The sequence below is a fragment of the Podarcis bocagei genome (genome assembly GCF_964188305.1).
Source record: "Podarcis bocagei genome assembly, chromosome: 14".
Lineage (NCBI taxonomy): Eukaryota > Metazoa > Chordata > Lepidosauria > Squamata > Lacertidae > Podarcis > Podarcis bocagei.
The window spans coordinates 36,218,160-36,234,812 of NC_138139.1; the positions used below are offsets into that span (position 1 = coordinate 36,218,160).

Below are 16,653 nucleotides of genomic sequence, written 5' to 3' on the forward strand. Positions count from 1 at the left end.
TGTTTCCAGATGCATAGTGACAAGAGTCTCATCCATTTTTACATGGTCCCCAGATACCTTAAAGCCTACATACAAAATTGGAACTCTACAAAGGTTCAAATGCACAAAAATACTACTTTATTTTAGATAAAAATTTAAAAAACATATCTTACTAAAAACTTCCATCTTACTATAAATTACAAACAAAAACTCTAGCAATGTAGTTATGTGTTAAGGCCACATTTGAGATACAGTAGTGGAAACATTAATTGTTTCACTGCCTGGTTTATGAGCAATTCCATTTCTATCAGCTTTGCACCTCAGAAGCAAACTATTGCCCAATCATCTGTGGATTCTAAAAAAACACAAACATTTGCAAAATCTGAATTAAAAAAACACTCTAGAACATCCCTGGTAATACTCCTTAAAAATATCTTTCTGAAAAAAGAAAGGCAAATTTGTGCTCACAAAGTTTACACTCAGTGTTTATCCTTATCATGGTCATGGCTGATTTTTGTGTGTGATTTTATATGTTTTGCCACTGTATTTGCTGAGAGAATATAGCAAACTGCTGGAGTGTGTGTGTGTGTGTGTAATCCCTTCTGGTTCTCATACAGTCAACAGAAAACTTAGTAAAGAGAACCATAAAATCAAATTTTAGTATTGGGACAGATGAGCGAGGAATAATGAACCCATTTCGGTCTCTCTTTTTGCGGGGAGAGGGAGTAATGTTCAATGTGTACACATTCTTAACGCTAAGAATCAAGAAACTCATCCTAATCCATATGTACAGCAAAATCGCATTTTATACACATTTAACTTGCGTGATTTGAACCTTACACAGTTGAAAACCAGCCAGTTGAAATCAAATTGCTTGCACCCATGATGGGAGAGCTTAAAATCTCCTTTTGCATAAGGTTTTCCAGGCCCAGAAAGAGCTTTTAAGCTCTCATACTTGCTTACTGGGTTCTGGGAAGTTCTTGTGGGGGAGTGGTTTAAGTATATGTGTTTTTGCGTATATGCGCCAGCCACGGACCTTTACCCCTGTGCAGGACGCAATCGTACTGTAATACATAACAAGTTATGGTTGGGTATAATGAGCTCAACTAATATATAGTAAAAAAATAGAACGAGATAATCTCTTCGTCAGCATTTCAAAAGTGACATTCTGGAAGAGTATCTAAATGACCACCGCTGCTCTTCATGAGGGGCTGGGCTATTTCTGAGTGACCACTGCCCATCCTTCAACCTCAAGGGGATCAAGGAAGTGTGAAAATGCTGGTGTGTTGGAGCCTGATCCTGAGCAGCTTAGGTCACCCAGTCCTAGAACCATCCCATTCAGAAAATGTGAATGAGGATATGCCCTGCTTGCTTGAGAAGTGGCTGTTATCAGATCCCTGCATTGATGCCCACTGCATCCAACAGGAAAGAGTGCAACAGACACCCCCCATAAAATCCAGGCATTAACCTACAGCTTGCCTGCCCCAAATTTCAGGAGCTCTGATAAAGCTAGCTGTCCTACCATGGTGAAAAAGGAGATAAGACAGCCAGAACGTAGGAAAATGTAGGAAAGGAGGACTCCTTCCTTTCCTCCATCCCAATATGAAGAAGTGGGGGGGGGGTGATTGACAGGTAAGGGGCTTGTGTGCCTAAATGGAGGAGAAGCACATGTGGAAGAGGTGGGTGGTGTTGGCGTTTTGGCTCCCAATCCCTGCAGGTTCTGGCTAATTGCCACTGACCATTTTCACTTCCTGGAATGTCAAATGGAGATCATGGAATGGTCCTGCCTGGGTCCAATAGGAATGGTCCAATGGGGACAGCTGTGCAGCTCCTGGGCATTTTCGATTGCTGAACTCAGAAACAGGAGGCTGGAGCTGATGCACAGCATCGGGATGGGGAGTTTTCAGGGCAACCCTGAGGTAGCAACCATGTTTGCATCCGACTCAACTGGTGATGGAAACTGCTTTTTGTGTTCCTCTACTATGGACCTCCCACACCAGGATCTCATTATAGGAAGCTGTGAAGAGGCGTTTCCCAGATGGGGTAAACCGGCAGAGGCACACAGCGTCATCGTGGCCCAGGTAGTCTCTCTCGGCCTTCTTTGGGTGCTCGATCAGCCTCAACATGCGCTCTGTAGGGCAGACAAAACCACAGACTAAAAAAAACATCCTTTTATAAATCAAGGACAGTGCTATTCTGCATTTGAAGGATGTGTACATGTATAAAAATCATCTGCCCAAGAATCTCAGCCAGGGTTGATTTTCGAGTTCCCCAGACAATAAATCATCAGGGTGCCCCACCCTCGGGGGGGGCAGAGACATTAATAAAGAGCACCCAGGAATCTTCTGACCAGATGACTCATGCAAGCGAGGCTACATTGCTCTGAAGGTTTTTTTAACCAGCCATATGAAATTGGTCATTGCTTTGTCACCTAAGGGCAATAACAGAACAGGTTTTAAAAGTAAAAAACAAAAGGGAATGCAGTGCCCACGTTGGAAAGTTTTGTTAGCTTCCTTGGACCTCCTCGGTGGGCTCCCTGTGGGCTTTTAGGCAAAGCCGACTGCCCTACTTTCTGCTCCCTGAAGGTGAGAATGATCTCAAGTTTCTAGGCTTAGCGACTACGAACGTATGCTCAAAAGCGTGAGAATAACACTCAGCACCAACGAAGTCTCCTGCAAGTCCATCCCTATGGACAACTGGATGGCTTTAAAAATGGATTAGACAAATTCATGGAGAGTAAGGCTATCAGTGGCTACCAGCCATGATGACCATGTTCTACCTCCACTCTGAGTACCCAGGACTCATAAGTGGGGAGAGTGCTGCTGCACTCAGGTCCTGTTTGTGGACTGCCCATGGGCACCTGGCAGGCTCCTGTGAGAACAGGATGCAGGACTAGATGGGTCATTGGCCTGATCCAGCAGGACTCTTCTTACGTTCTCACAAGTGCCCCACCTGTCTGATAGGTGATAACACTTCTGCGGGGCACTGGAAACACAAAAGGGGAATGCTCCGTGCTAGAGCATCTGCCTTGCATGCAGGAAGTCCCAGGTATCTCTAGGTAGGACAGGGAGAAACTCCCAGTCTGAAAACTTAAGAGTGCTGCTACCAGTCACTGTAGACAATACTGAGCTAGATGAACCAACGGTCTGACTCAGCATAAGGAAGCTTCCTATGTTCAGTGCTGTATTTCCAATGCAGGTGGCAACTACACCACCCTTGACAGCCATCCAGCCCAGCTTCAACTTAACTACTTTCATCACAGGAGAGCCCCATCACCTTCTGAGGCAGCCTGAAGTGCCATAGATATTTAAGTAGAGCATATAGAGGTCCCAGGCTCAGTCCCTGGCAGCTTCTCCAGGTAGGGCAGGGGGAAAACCTCTATCTGAAACGCTGAAGAGCTGTTGCCAGTCAGTGTAGCAATACTGAGCAAGATGGACAAAGGACCTGACTCCATGTGAGGCTGTCTCCTATGTTCCTATGCAAGGTTACTTGGCTCGTTCCATATACAGAACTGCCTTCCGAGGGGTCTTCGGACACTACCCCCACCTGCCCATTGGGGTCTTCTGAATACCCACCACTGAAGCCAACGGCTATAATGCAGGCAGCAGGAGACAAGCTTAGCGACGTGGCAAAGTACGGCAAGGAAATCTTCTCTATGACCTGCACACAAGCGAGAGGAAAAAAGTCCCAAGGTGTTAGAATCTATTGCAAAATGAAGAGGAAGTGTTATTTTTGCAGTGTGGAAAAGGCTGCTTATTTTTCATTCCAATACACACCAGGAAGGCATAGGAGGAGAAACTTCTCCTTGCAGGCATTTTTGAACAGAAAAATGTCCAAATGAACAAAGGAATGCACCCTCTGTATGTGTGGGCTTGCAATAAATGTTGCAATCTGCTCTAAGATGCAATTGGATTAATGTGCAAGAATGTCCAACTAACAATTGCAGCATCTTGCAGAGGGCACAAAGGGTGGAACCCATTAGGCTGGGCAATTTGACTCTGCAAAACGGAAGCAGCCATCACTTCTGCAGGAAAATCTTAGGCATTTGAGAAAATGCAAAAGGAAAGAAAAAGGGTGGGGAGAGAGTCAACCCCCCAAATATAAGTTGAGTGGTCTATTGAGAAAATGGAGCAATCCATGGGTTTCTCTGTCCCTCTCCATTTCAGCTGCAGTTGGGGCATCCAATCCTGCTCAAGTCTGGGGGTGGGGGGAGAGGCTGGAAGTTATACAGCGTCCAAATCTGTTGAACTGCAGTGACCTGCTACATCTCGACTTGCTTGGCGCTGCTTTGCTTTTCAGTCAAACTCTATGAGCTAACCAGAACAAGGAGAAGCTCCCTGTAACATTTCTGGTGCTAGGGCATGTGGCATTTTTGAGACTAAAGGCAGGGGACTACAAGTCTCCATGCTTCTCCCACAAAGGAGAAGGGTCATGGCTCAGTGGCAGATCATCTGTTTTACACGTGGAAGGTTTGGAATTCAATCCTTGGTATCTCCAGGAAGGACTGGGAAAGACTCCTGCCTGAAACCTTGGAAAGTCACTGCCAGTCAGTGTAGACAGTAATGGATCAATCATCTGACTCAGTATACGGCAGCTTCCTATATTCACCAAACCACAAACACCTAGAGACTCAGGCAAATAGCCAGAAATTTCTTGTGTATGTGAGTTTTGCATATATAACAAACATCCCCTGCTGCCACAGCCTGAAACTGTATAGCCCAGGAACATATTAAACTACTTTTTGTTGTTTGCTGGTCTTTCTAGCTCAGCACTGTCTACACTGACTGGCAGCAGCTCTCCAGGATCTCAGACTGAGGTTCTCTCTCAGCCCTACCTGGAGATGCTGGGGACTGAATCTGGAATCCTCTGCATGCAAAACAGATGCTCTAACACTGAGCGACAACTCTCATATGATGTCAGGTTTCTGCTTGTCTAGTGGAACAGCTAACAGAGCTAAAATAGACCCATAACAAAGATTAAGGGAAGTGTGCCAGCAGAAGGTGACCCACCACCAAGTCCACGGCTGAGCCAATAACATTAGGCTCATTGGTCAGATGCAACTCCAGCAGTCCTGCTGGTAGAACACACAAGATCTCAGACAAGCCAAGATATGAGGCACCTGTTTCTGTTGCAGGCTGTAGAAGAGGATCTCCTTCTGCAATCCAAAGCCTGTATAAGCAATCATGCTCCTGTCCCAAGGGCAAAATGCTGCTAGGCTGGGAGGTAGAGGGTTGGGTACCTGGAGGAGAAAGGCAAAAGCATGAGTGACAAGGCAGGTGTGCATCATTTGGAGCTAACCAACCTCCAGTTCAGGGCTAGCACTAAGTTAATGGAATCTGAACAATTATTTCTTCTGGAGTGTGGAGTGGAGAACTTTCCCCTCTTTGAAATCTGGAAGCTGCATCTAGAAACCCTTTTAAGCATTTAGTGCAAACTAAGACTGCCATTTGAATAGCTCTTTTCCACACAAAAATGAGGAAATAGAAACTAGTCCTTTATTTAAAGCCAGAATTCTACAGATTCTTTGTGAGCACGGTTTTGTAGATCTCCTGAGCTACACAGCTAGCCTCGTCCTATATATTCATTTGGCAAATGCCAAGAAGGCACTCAATCTGCTCTTGCTTCTCCCTTGTAAAATTTTCCAGCCTCAGGAAATTTTAACAAGCAACACTACAAAACACACCACGTGCTGAAAAGCTTATTGCTCAGCAGAGGACTGGAGGCTACAGCAAGATATCCTCACCTCGGGACCTGTAGGAGCTGGGAAGCTTAGCCAGTCAATGAGCTCACATTTGTCCTTCATCCAGTCAGAGACCCAGACACTGACACGTCGGTCGTCACTTGCAGCCAACCAGAGATCATCACCTTCAACGCCAAGTTCTATGTGCTAGAGGACAGGATACCAGAATAACAACAGCTCTTGTTTTACACATCTGTCCTCTGAAACTGGTGGTGCAGGGCATGATGACATACCATTGTACGGATATGTAAAAAAAGGGAGTAACAAGGGCTCAGTATAAATCCAGAGTGTGTTTGTGTCTTGAGGACTAGCCACCCTACTGCTGCTGAATACATAATGTGCAATAAACGTAAGTAGGGAAAAAGAGAAATCATTAGGGGTACAGAACTGGTTACATATGAAATAATACAATTAGAAAATAGTAAGAGATTGGTTAAAATGGTATACTCTATTTTTAAACTGCCTTTCTCTACTGAAGGTTTTCCAAATCATAAGCATAAAGGCCTAAATTACTTGGAGAACAAATACTTGGAAGGAATGTCTTTCCTGATACCAACTGGCCCATGATTCAAGAGCTGCAAGGGAGGCCCTTTTGTTGCCTTGTTGCTGGATGTAATAAACTGCACAGTGATGCACAGTAGGATCTTCTCAGCAGTGGCACCCTGTTTATGGAATGCTCTCCCTTCTGACAGCACGGTCATTGTTTATTGTTCAGTGCCAGCTGAATAAATACCTCTTTGCTAGCCTGCTGTGCTGTGCCAACTGGTTTAGGAATTTGTCATCAAATGTTTTTACATTTCATACTGCAATTCCCCCCCCCCCCTGATTTGAACTGAATTGTTGAGTCTTAAACATGAGTCTTAGTGGTTGAATTATTGCCTGGCCTGGAGTAAGACAAACCAACAGCCCAAGTCTGGATGTAATGGGAAGACAAACCATGGCGGCAACAGCAGGACAGAGAAAGGAGTGCAGCGCCTGGAACCTTTGTTCAGTGAAACCGCACATTTGCTCATTCACGCTAAGTCATGGTTTGGCTTTGTGTTATGTGCAAACTGGGTCAAAGTGGCTTACAGCACAGATTCAATTAAAAATCAAGTGCTGAACATCCATTGATCCTCCAGTGAGGAAAGGTTGTTCGGACGTCATACAGATTTCCGTCTCACCTGCTTTCTTGTGCAGTGGATAACATTGATAGGTGATGATCGGTGGTCAGTCAGGACACGAATGGTCATCCCTGTGCGTGGACTACTGACAGCCATCATCCCATCCTTGCCTCCAGACAAGATGATTTCCCCTAGAGAGTGAACGGAGCACAAAGAAGAGGGGAAAGAGATTCTGGGGTTGCCATCAGGGGTTGGATGATTTCATCTGCCTTGCCCCACCCTCCAGCCCTTGGAGCCCTCAGAAGGGAGCTGCTTAATGGATACTTGAATTCACCCACTGTGTGTTTACTTAAAAGCTTACGTATGTTAAATGAGCTGCTGATTGTTATTATTAATTTTTAGTGGCACCTGGGCAGTGCTTTTTATTATTTTGACAAAGTAATAATCATAAATAAATAAGAATAAAAATGTGCACCCCACCACTGAGACCATTCCTTTGTAACTATCCAACCTCCCAAAATTTCAGCACCTCTTGCGATGGTTGAACGCCTTTCCATTTTAACAGTACATATTCTACAAACACTCTCCATATCACCTCAAAAACATTTCTCCTGCATATTCCCCATCTTACCTTAATGACACATGTAAATTTATCATCAATAGCTATAACCCACACCTCTTTATACCATTCTTCCATTTTATATTCTGCTTGCCCCTTCCACTGCCTAACTATAATGTGTGAAGCTGTCAATAAATTTGTGAGCAAGTCCTTCAAAGCCTGTGAACCTTCCACCCCATTGCAAATTGATAATAATGGAGTGCTTTTTGGGGCAAAATTTGATGTTGGCATCTAACAAGGTCCTACCATCTGCGGAGTATCCAAGTGCGGTTACAGCCACTGGGTGGGGGTGCATCTTGAGTTCCATCTCTGTCCGGGAAACGCTGAACACCCGGATGGTACCGTCGCTGTACCCTGCCACAATATGCTGGCTTTCTTCCCCACTGACAGTGGTGGCCACTGGGCTCCACGCCAGGCAGAGGGAACTCTAGAGGGGGAGTAAGGAACATATTGGGAATACCCATTGGTTCTTTCAGGCACAACACCACAAATAGGAAACTTCTGGGCTAGGAGGTTATGCCATCAAAAGAGTCACTCATCTCTAGTGAATTCTAGGGAAAGAGTAACTGGGTGTTGTGAGACTGCATTTCATCTCAGCAGTTACCTGATTGAGCACTTGAAACTGCACCACCAGCTCCAGGCTGGCAAGGGACCAAACTCTCACGCTGCCATCCTCCCCACAGGTAGCACAGTGAGACTCTCCAGGGCTGAAGGCCACCTCGTTAACCTGCAGTGGCAACAGAGAGGATAGAAGAAGAAGAAGAAGAAGAAGAAGAAGAAGAAGAAGAAGAAGAAGAAGAAGAAGAGTTTGGATTTGATATCCCGCTTTATCACTACCCGAAGGAGTCTCAAAGCGGCTAACGTTCTCCTTTCCCTTCCTCCCCCACAACAAACACTCTGTGAGGTGAGTGGGGCTGAGAGACTTCAAAGAAGTGTGACTAGCCCAAGGTCACCCAGCAGCTGCAGGTGGAGGAGCGGAGACGCAAACCGAGTTCACCAGATTACGAAGGTTTGATAAACTTCCAAGAAGAGTGGTCTCTTTACCATCAAGGAACTGCTTACAAAACCTCTTACCTGGTTCTTGTGCCCACTAATCAGCCGGATACTGGTGTTGTCTGCCCAGCTGACATACCACAACGTCCCTGCCGTCGTGCCAACAATGCCCATATCCATACAGTCGTCGAAGGCGGCACTTACAATGGTTCCATCCAGGGTCATTTCCTGTTCCAAAAGGACTGAGCTAGATCTACAGGGAGGGAAAAGCAGAACAATAGATCACACTCTACCTGGGCTTCAGAGAAGGGGTGGGGAGCCTTCTTCAGTCTGAGGGCCACATTCCCTTCTAGGCATCCTCCCAAGGGCCACATGCCAGTGGTGGGCAAAGCCAGAGGCATGATGTGAATTTTACCATTGTACAGCAGGCTAGTTACTACACACACTCCAACTCTCCTCTGTGTTCTCCCATCCATACAAGGAAGAGGCATTCTCAGATTTCAAGGACGCATTCCAGGCAGGTACAAACCCTCTGGGTAAAAAGACAGTGGCGGAGTGTTCCAAGGGCCAGAAAGAGGGGCTGGGGCTTATGGGAACTGCAGTCCAGAGCATCTGGAGGGCACCAGGTTAGGCGAGGCAACCCTAGATGCTCTGTTTACAATGAGGCCCATGTAAGAGCCGTCTGTATCCAACTCTTCATTCCACACAACATGACTGTCCACTAGAACTTTGTCATTCAAATTATTAACATGATGCCTAATATTCATTTGCAGACAAATCAGGAAAGACTCATTAAGCCACCTCAGTTAAGCAAAAAAGATTCTTTTGCCTTGGGAAAAGTCATTTCAAACACAAAATATTCTTCTTTAAAGAGCTTGTCAAAGATAACTGCCTAGAAAAAGTGTGAAAGCACTTGCTGGTAAAAATACAGTGGTGCCTCGCAAGACGAAATTAATTCGTTCCGCAAGTTTTTTCTTCTTGCGAGTTTTTCGTCTTGCGAAGCACGGTTTCCCATAGGAATGCATTGAAAATCAATCAATGCGTTCCTATGGAGACCGTCCGGGGACAGAGGGGAAGCGCCGCTCTGTCCCCTCTTTTGAAGCAAGGGGCTGTGGGGAGAAGATCGCTTCTCCCCGCCGCCCCTTGCTTCAAAAGAGGTCCGGGGACAGCGGGAAGCGCTTCCCGCTGTCCCCGGACCTGGGGCTGCGGGGAGAAGATCGCTTCTTCCCCGCTGTCCCCGGACCTCTTTTGAAGCAAGGGGCTGCAGGGAGATCGCTTCTCCCCGTCGCCCCTTGCTTCAAAAGAGGTCCGGGGACAGCGGGAAGCGCTTCCCGCTCTCCCCGGACCTGGGGCTGTGGGGAGAAGATCGCTTCTCCCCGACGCCCCTTGCTTCAAAAGAGGTCCAGGGACAGCGGGAAGCGCTTCCCGCTGTCCCCGGACCTGGGGCTGTGGGGAGAAGATCGCTTCTTCCCTGCTGTCCCCGGACTTCTTTTGAAGCAAGGGGCGGCGGGGAGAAGATCGCTTCTCCCTGCCGCCCCTTGCTTCAAGAGAGGTCCGGGGACAGCGGGGAAGAAGCGCTGCGCTTCCCGCTGTCCCCGGACCTCTTTTGAAGCAAGGGGTGGCGGGGATAAGTGATCTCCCCGCAACCCCATGCTTCAAAAGAGGTCCGGGGACAGGGGGAAGCGCTTCCCGCTGTCCCCGGACCTGGGGCTGCGGGGAGAAGATCGCTTCTCCCCGCCGCCCCTTGCTTCTAAAGAGGTCCGGGGACAGCGGGAAGCGCTTCCCCCTGTCCCCGGACCTGGGGCTGTGGGGAGAAGATCGCTTCTCCCCGCCGCCCCTTGCTTCAAAAGAGGTCCGGGGACAGCGGGAAGCGCTTCCCGCTGTCCCCGGACCTGGGGCTGTGGGGAGAAGATCGCTTCTTCCCTGCTGTCCCCGGACTTCTTTTGAAGCAAGGGGCGGCGGGGAGAAGATCGCTTCTCCCTGCCGCCCCTTGCTTCAAGAGAGGTCCGGGGACAGCGGGGAAGAAGCGCTGCGCTTCCCGCTGTCCCCGGACCTCTTTTGAAGCAAGGGGTGGTGGGGATAAGTGATCTCCCCGCAACCCCATGCTTCAAAAGAGGTCCGGGGACAGGGGGAAGCGCTTCCCGCTGTCCCCGGACCTGGGGCTGCGGGGAGAAGATCGCTTCTCCCCGCCGCCCCTTGCTTCTAAAGAGGTCCGGGGACAGCGGGAAGCGCTTCCCCCTGTCCCCGGACCTGGGGCTGTGGGGAGAAGATCGCTTCTCCCCGCCGCCCCTTGCTTCAAAAGAGGTCCGGGGACAGCGGGAAGCGCTTCCCGCTGTCCCCGGACCTGGGGCTGTGGGGAGAAGATCGCTTCTCCCCGCCGCCCCTTGCTTCAAAAGAGGTCCGGGGACAGCGGGAAGCGCTTCCCGCTGTCCCCGGACCTGGGGCTGTGGGGAGAAGATCGCTTCTTCCCCGCTGTCCCCGGACTTCTTTTGAAGCAAGGGGCGGCGGGGAGAAGATCGCTTCTCCCTGCCGCCCCTTGCTTCAAGAGAGGTCCGGGGACAGCGGGGAAGAAGCGCTGCGCTTCCCGCTGTCCCCGGACCTCTTTTGAAGCAAGGGGTGGCGGGGAGAAGCGATCTCCCCGCAGCCCCTTGCTTCAAAAGAGGTCCGGGGACAGCGGGAAGCGCTTCCCGCTGTCCCCGGACCTGGGGCTGCGGGGAGAAGATCGCTTCTCCCCGACGCCCCTTGCTTCAAAAGAGGTCCGGGGACAGCGGGGAAGACCCGCTGTCCCCAGAGCTTGCGGGGCAAGCTTCATTTTGCAAAGCAAGCCCATAGGGAAATTCGTCTTGCGAGGCAACTCGAAAACGAAAAAACCTTTCGTTTTGCGAGTTTTTCGTCTCGCGAGGCGTTCGTCTTGCGGGGCACCACTGTATAAAGGAGATGCCGCTCTCCAAAATCAAAAAATGGCTCATTAATCAAGCTTATCTTTTCTTGATGCTGGCCTGTAATCTGGGAACTGTTGGCTCTCCAGATGCTGATGAACTAAAAAACCCCATTAGCTCCAACAACCATGGTCAGTGGACAAGGATGATGGGAGTTGTAGTTCAGCAGCACCTCGAGGCCGAAAGGCTCCCCACCTGCCTGTGATCATGGAACTGATTTTTAAAATATGGATGCTGTTCTCCCTTCCACCCACCCACCCACCTAGTACAGGCTTCCTAAGTGGACATCTGAATTATCACCTCTCTCTAGGGCTAAGCAAACCTGAGTCAGATGATGCATTACCTGGCACTGGAACCTTTTACTCTCAGCTCCTGAACCGCTGCCACTGACCACAGCTGAATTCTTTTGGTGTTGCTGCCGCTGACTAGCCTGTCTCTGTGACACTGCAGAACCCCTAGACAAGTCAAGCGTTTATTCTGGTTAATGGCTGGGTTTCCGCCTTTGAATGTTGAACAGCTGCAGAGCTCTCTGGTGATGTCAGCGCCATAGAGACATCCCTTCCAGAGATCTTTGACTTTCCAAAGTGGAGCATTGAGGGTACAAACCACAGGACTCTTTTCTTCCAGCCTTCGCTACTGCAGCTCCCACAGCCAATGACACAAACAACTTTGAAAAATCAGCAGCAGCTTGCCAGGGCGGCTGCGGGAGGTACAGCAGTGAGGGTTAAGGGGTGCTTTATGGAAAAAATGACACAGACAACATAAAAAGTCTTAAATCCAGCCACAATCAATTCTAGCATCTGAGAATGAAAACTGGGCTGGACCAAGGTGCTAAGACAAAGCCAGAACATTTCTCCAAGTAGCTTAGTACAGTCCTCACTGGCTGCCAGGGTTTCAGATAGGGCACATTCCTAGCTGTATCTGAAGATGCCAGGGATTGACCCAAGACCTTCTGCATGCGAAGGAGATGCTCTGCCAATGAGCCATGCCCCTCCCCTGCTTCCCCCGAAAGCTTGGTTGTGTGAAGACAGCTGCCCAAAGACTCACCAATCTCCCCCTCAACAGCTTCCCATGTCATGAAACAACGATTCGTCTGCATGTCCCACGCACAGATCTGTCCCGTGCTGGTCCCAGTGTACAGAAGGCAGCCGGCACTGTAGCACAATGAGGTCAGCTCCACTGGACCAATTGCATCAGGGACAGGGACTCTGTGAACCTGAAGTCAGAAGAAAAGTAGTGTCAGCTGGTGCCTTGGGAGCTGTTTATGTCCCCCACTGTCAGCCTTGAGGCTGAACTCCTAACCTTTTGACTCTACTCCTTTTCTGGGTCTCAAAAACATGGGTAGGGCACCTGTTGCTGCCCAAGGGCCAGGTTCTCTTGTGGGTAAACATCTGGGGACCACATGTCATGAAGGGCCTGAGGCAAAAGTGGGTGGAGCAGCTATCCCAAACCTTGCAGTAGACTACTTTCTGCACACATTCATTCACACACACACACACACACACACACACCCTTTCTATCCTCCATCTAGGTAAGCAAGAGGCATTATCAGAGTTCAAGGACACATTCCAGTCAGTGAAGGATGTGGGCTTTGGAGGGTTTGTGTGGTCAGGGGAGAGTCCTGAGGGCCAGATTAGGAAGGCCACATTTGGTGTCCTTGCCAGAGGTGCCCCACTGTCAGGATGCTGTCAGCGGTTCCCAGCTGGTTGCCCAGGAAAGTATAAAGACAAGGAAAAGTTTCTTACAGCTCTTTTTTATTTCAATCTTTACAGAGAGAGGCTAGAGAACAAAGCCTCTTGGATAATGGTGCTGTACTGAGTGAATCTCCACCCCCCCATCTCTCCCACTTCCTCATTTGTCATCCTCCTTGAGCTATTTGCTCTCCTACTTTTAAGGCTTGCCGGGTTCTGGGAGATGGAGGGTCTGGAATGCTTTCTAATGGCAACGTGTCGGCCAGGTTTTGCTCTGGTTCTCCCAGGATTTCCCAACTTCTCCCCTCATCTGCCTGAGCTGCGACCTCCCTCAAACTCCTGTTGTAAATCTATACTGTCTTCCTCTTCCTCCTCCCTGGAAGGGTCAGGATGGGGGGGGACCAGTCTCCACCATTCCTCCTCTGCCCAGTCCCTGACACCCACCCCTGCTGTGAAACACCAGAGTGTGACGCAGGTGAAGTACCTTGAGGCTAATGTCAGCTCCCTGTTGCTCCATTAGCCAGAAGGTCACCGCTCCCTTCCCCACGCAGGCAAGGTGTCCCGCAGAAAGCGGACTAAAAGCAATTTCGTGGACTGGCTCCGAGACGCGAGTGGATGACATCAGCTCGTAAGTGTGGACGTTCCATAAGGCAATGACTCTGTCAATGTAGTCCCCTGGGAACCATAGAGTACGCATTTCAGTGTGCAAAAACACATCAAAATGAACAAACCCCTGAACAATAAAAGCCAAGATGCTGTTCAAACCATCTCTCCCAGACCCACCCTAGCCTGGGGAAGAGAAGATTGACAGCTGATATGACTGCCATCTTCCAATAACTTTAGGGCTGTCACGTGAAAGATGGGGCAAGCTTGCTTTCAGCTGCTCCAGGGGGTTGGACCTCAACCAATGGATTCTAATTACAAGGAAGAAGATTCTAACTAAACATCAGGAATAACTTTCTGAGGGTAAGAGCTGCTTGACAGTGGAATGGGCTACCTTGGAAGTAGGTGGACACACCTTCATTGGAGTTTTTTAAAGTGAGGCTGGATGGCTATCTGTCAGGGAATGTTTAGCTGTGATTCCTGGGTTCCAGAGTTGGACTAGATGCCCCTTGGGATCCCTTCTAAACCTACAATTCTATACCTGGAGAGTCCAAGGATTGAACCTGGGACCTTCTGCATGCAGCTGTGCTGTGGCCCCTTTCCATTTCTGGCCTTGCTTTAAGGTGCCACAGTAATTGTGGCAGCAGCTTGGTGCAGATTAAGTCATCTGCAGTGTGCAAATCCAGTATTTTTATAAACATGATTAACGGGCCAATTTTATTTCAGTCTCATGTAGGAGATTTTCCTTTTTCTCTGGGAGAAAAATTCTAGGTCTTTCAACACGAAAAGCTCTCCCAATGCCCTGTGTGCTCTTCTCTGCTTATGCCCACCTAGAGTAGCAAGGAGGCAGTCATCCCGAGAGTATGCCATGGCTTGGACTTGGGTCTCATGATGGAACAGAACCTTTTGGCAGGATCCATCCTGGACATTCCAGATGCGAATTTGGCAGCGAGACTCTCCACGACCCTGACCAGAGGCAGAAGCAAGGGCCTGCGGGGATATTCGTTCGTTCGTTTTATTAGTTAGCACTTTTCTTATCCTGCCCTTCTACTGACCTAGAGTGCAATCTGGGCAGCCAACAATACAAATCACTAAAGCAGCAACAGAGCAAAGTGGCAGCCTGCTTTGTGTCAGGGGCATGAACAAATACCCAAACGGCAGACCAAAAGCTAAACACAGCCTAAGGCTCAGCGAAATGCTTGGCAAGCACATTCTTCCTCCTCCCGTCAGTGAGGAGAAAAGGGAGCAGAGCATTCATTGCCCACTGGCTGTTCAGAAGCGCTGTGCCTGTCGCCAGAAGTACCCACTGCATTAGAAGGAAAGCAGGTGGCTTGTGCTAGCCAGACTACCCAGATGTTCTTAATGGAAACAGGAATGTTTGTACCTGAGCATCGTGGCTAACAGCTAATGTTGAAATCTCTTCAGGGTGACCAAGCCAATGCTTCTGGAATCCAGAGTGCAGGTCTTCGACAATGAGCAGACAGCCACAGCTGTAGGCAAAGAAACCTAAGGAGAGAGAAGAGATTGCATTCAGTGCTTGGAATTCTGCATGCAAAGGATGGGCAAAGCCACAAACCACCAAATGCAGTCAAGTTGGAAGTAGAAGCCTGCCTGGATCCACCATGTGAAAAAGCAAGCACCCTCTGAGTGTCCGTGGCCTAGCAGGCTTTTACCTTCCAGTATCTCACTCAGCCAATTATTGCGTCTCCCACGCATCCAGAGAGTAATAGAATTATAGAGTTGGAAGGGACCACGAGGGATGTCTAGTCTAACCTCTTGCGATGCAGGAATCTTTTGCCCAACATGGGGCTCAGGCCCACGACCCTGAGATTAAGAGTCTCGTGCTCTACCAACTGAGCTAGAGGAGATAAGCCAAGGGAGGTAAAAGAAGGAAGACGCCAGCTGCTGAGAGACCTCTCCTTCTCTATCAACAAGGCAAACCTCTTCCTCTCTCCTGGGATGTCAAGAGACAGCTTTCACAACAGAGCATGGCTGATGGGATGAGCAACTAGACTCTAAGACCAACTGATTTCAGAGGTTTTGCATTCCAGCCCTGAACATACTACATCATTTCAATAGAACTGATTTTCTTAAAATGCATTTCTGACAAAGATGCCAGCTGGTTTGGTCGTCCAGCTGAAGGTTTGGGTACAGAAGATTTACAGATTTTGGAATCTCAATTCGCAAACGCAGACTATACCTGTATCTGGATTCCAGACCATATTTTCCCGGCCATTCCCATTGTAGCCAATGACTGCTTTTAGTTTCAGGCCCTCGTTACTAGTTAGAGCAGAGGAGAATACCTAGAAGACAAAGACGCACAGCTTCAGCATAACTTGAGAAGAGATTCCAGACATGTCTCTCACACTGCCTCGAGAAAACTTGAGAGCAAAAGGGGCTCTCAGAAGCACTGAGACTCTTATTTTGCTCAGAAGCCATTTCATCAAGTCTTGAGACCAGACCAGTATCGCTCTGAACACCATCTGCTGGGATTTTCAAATGGGGGGAATCCTGTTGAACTGGGGTCTTGCTTGTAGACTTCCCATGGGCATATTGCTGACCACTGTGAGAACAGGATGCTGACCCTAGATAGGCTTTTGGTATGATTCAACAAGATTTTTATGTTTACAACAGGCCATTTCTTACCTTCTGGGGTGCCGATGTTTTGAAACGAGGGGTAAAGTGCCTGTAACAGTCTGGGCGGGTGTTGTTTTGGGGTTTGGAGCCTTTGCTTTCCTTTCTGCTTTCTAGCACGCAAGAGAGAGCGATTGGAAAGTATCATTTAGCACAGAGTTTATGACAGCATTACTTAAGAGCCACTGTTATATAGAATTTTAGCATGTTCCCCAATAAATTATTATTTGCGAGCTGTGAAAATTGGTTTTAATACTTTGCAAACTTGGGAAACGGATGAAGCATACAATCAAACTGGATGTAGTAACATGCATATGGATAAAAAGCAAGGATCTGCTATCTTGAGAAGAAG

General features: G+C 48.5%; 1 protein-coding gene across 1 annotated transcript in view; it reads right to left on the minus strand.

The window, feature by feature from the left end:
* Positions 1–94: 94 nt before the first annotated feature.
* Positions 95–16,653, minus strand: part of WDR90 (WD repeat domain 90) — a 47,110-nt gene continuing 30,551 nt past the window's right edge. Inside the window, exons 29-43 of the mRNA XM_081170131.1 lie at positions 16,314–16,414; positions 15,868–15,970; positions 15,052–15,173; positions 14,498–14,657; positions 13,549–13,739; positions 12,421–12,589; positions 11,717–11,828; positions 8,516–8,687; positions 8,046–8,168; positions 7,688–7,868; positions 6,883–7,013; positions 5,723–5,866; positions 5,099–5,218; positions 3,555–3,639; positions 95–2,110 (exon numbers count right to left, since the gene is read on the minus strand). Of these exons, the coding sequence (XP_081026257.1) occupies positions 1,923–2,110; positions 3,555–3,639; positions 5,099–5,218; positions 5,723–5,866; positions 6,883–7,013; positions 7,688–7,868; positions 8,046–8,168; positions 8,516–8,687; positions 11,717–11,828; positions 12,421–12,589; positions 13,549–13,739; positions 14,498–14,657; positions 15,052–15,173; positions 15,868–15,970; positions 16,314–16,414 (2,102 nt within the window). The 3' untranslated portion in view covers positions 95–1,922. The remainder of the gene's footprint in view (positions 2,111–3,554; positions 3,640–5,098; positions 5,219–5,722; positions 5,867–6,882; positions 7,014–7,687; positions 7,869–8,045; positions 8,169–8,515; positions 8,688–11,716; positions 11,829–12,420; positions 12,590–13,548; positions 13,740–14,497; positions 14,658–15,051; positions 15,174–15,867; positions 15,971–16,313; positions 16,415–16,653) is intronic.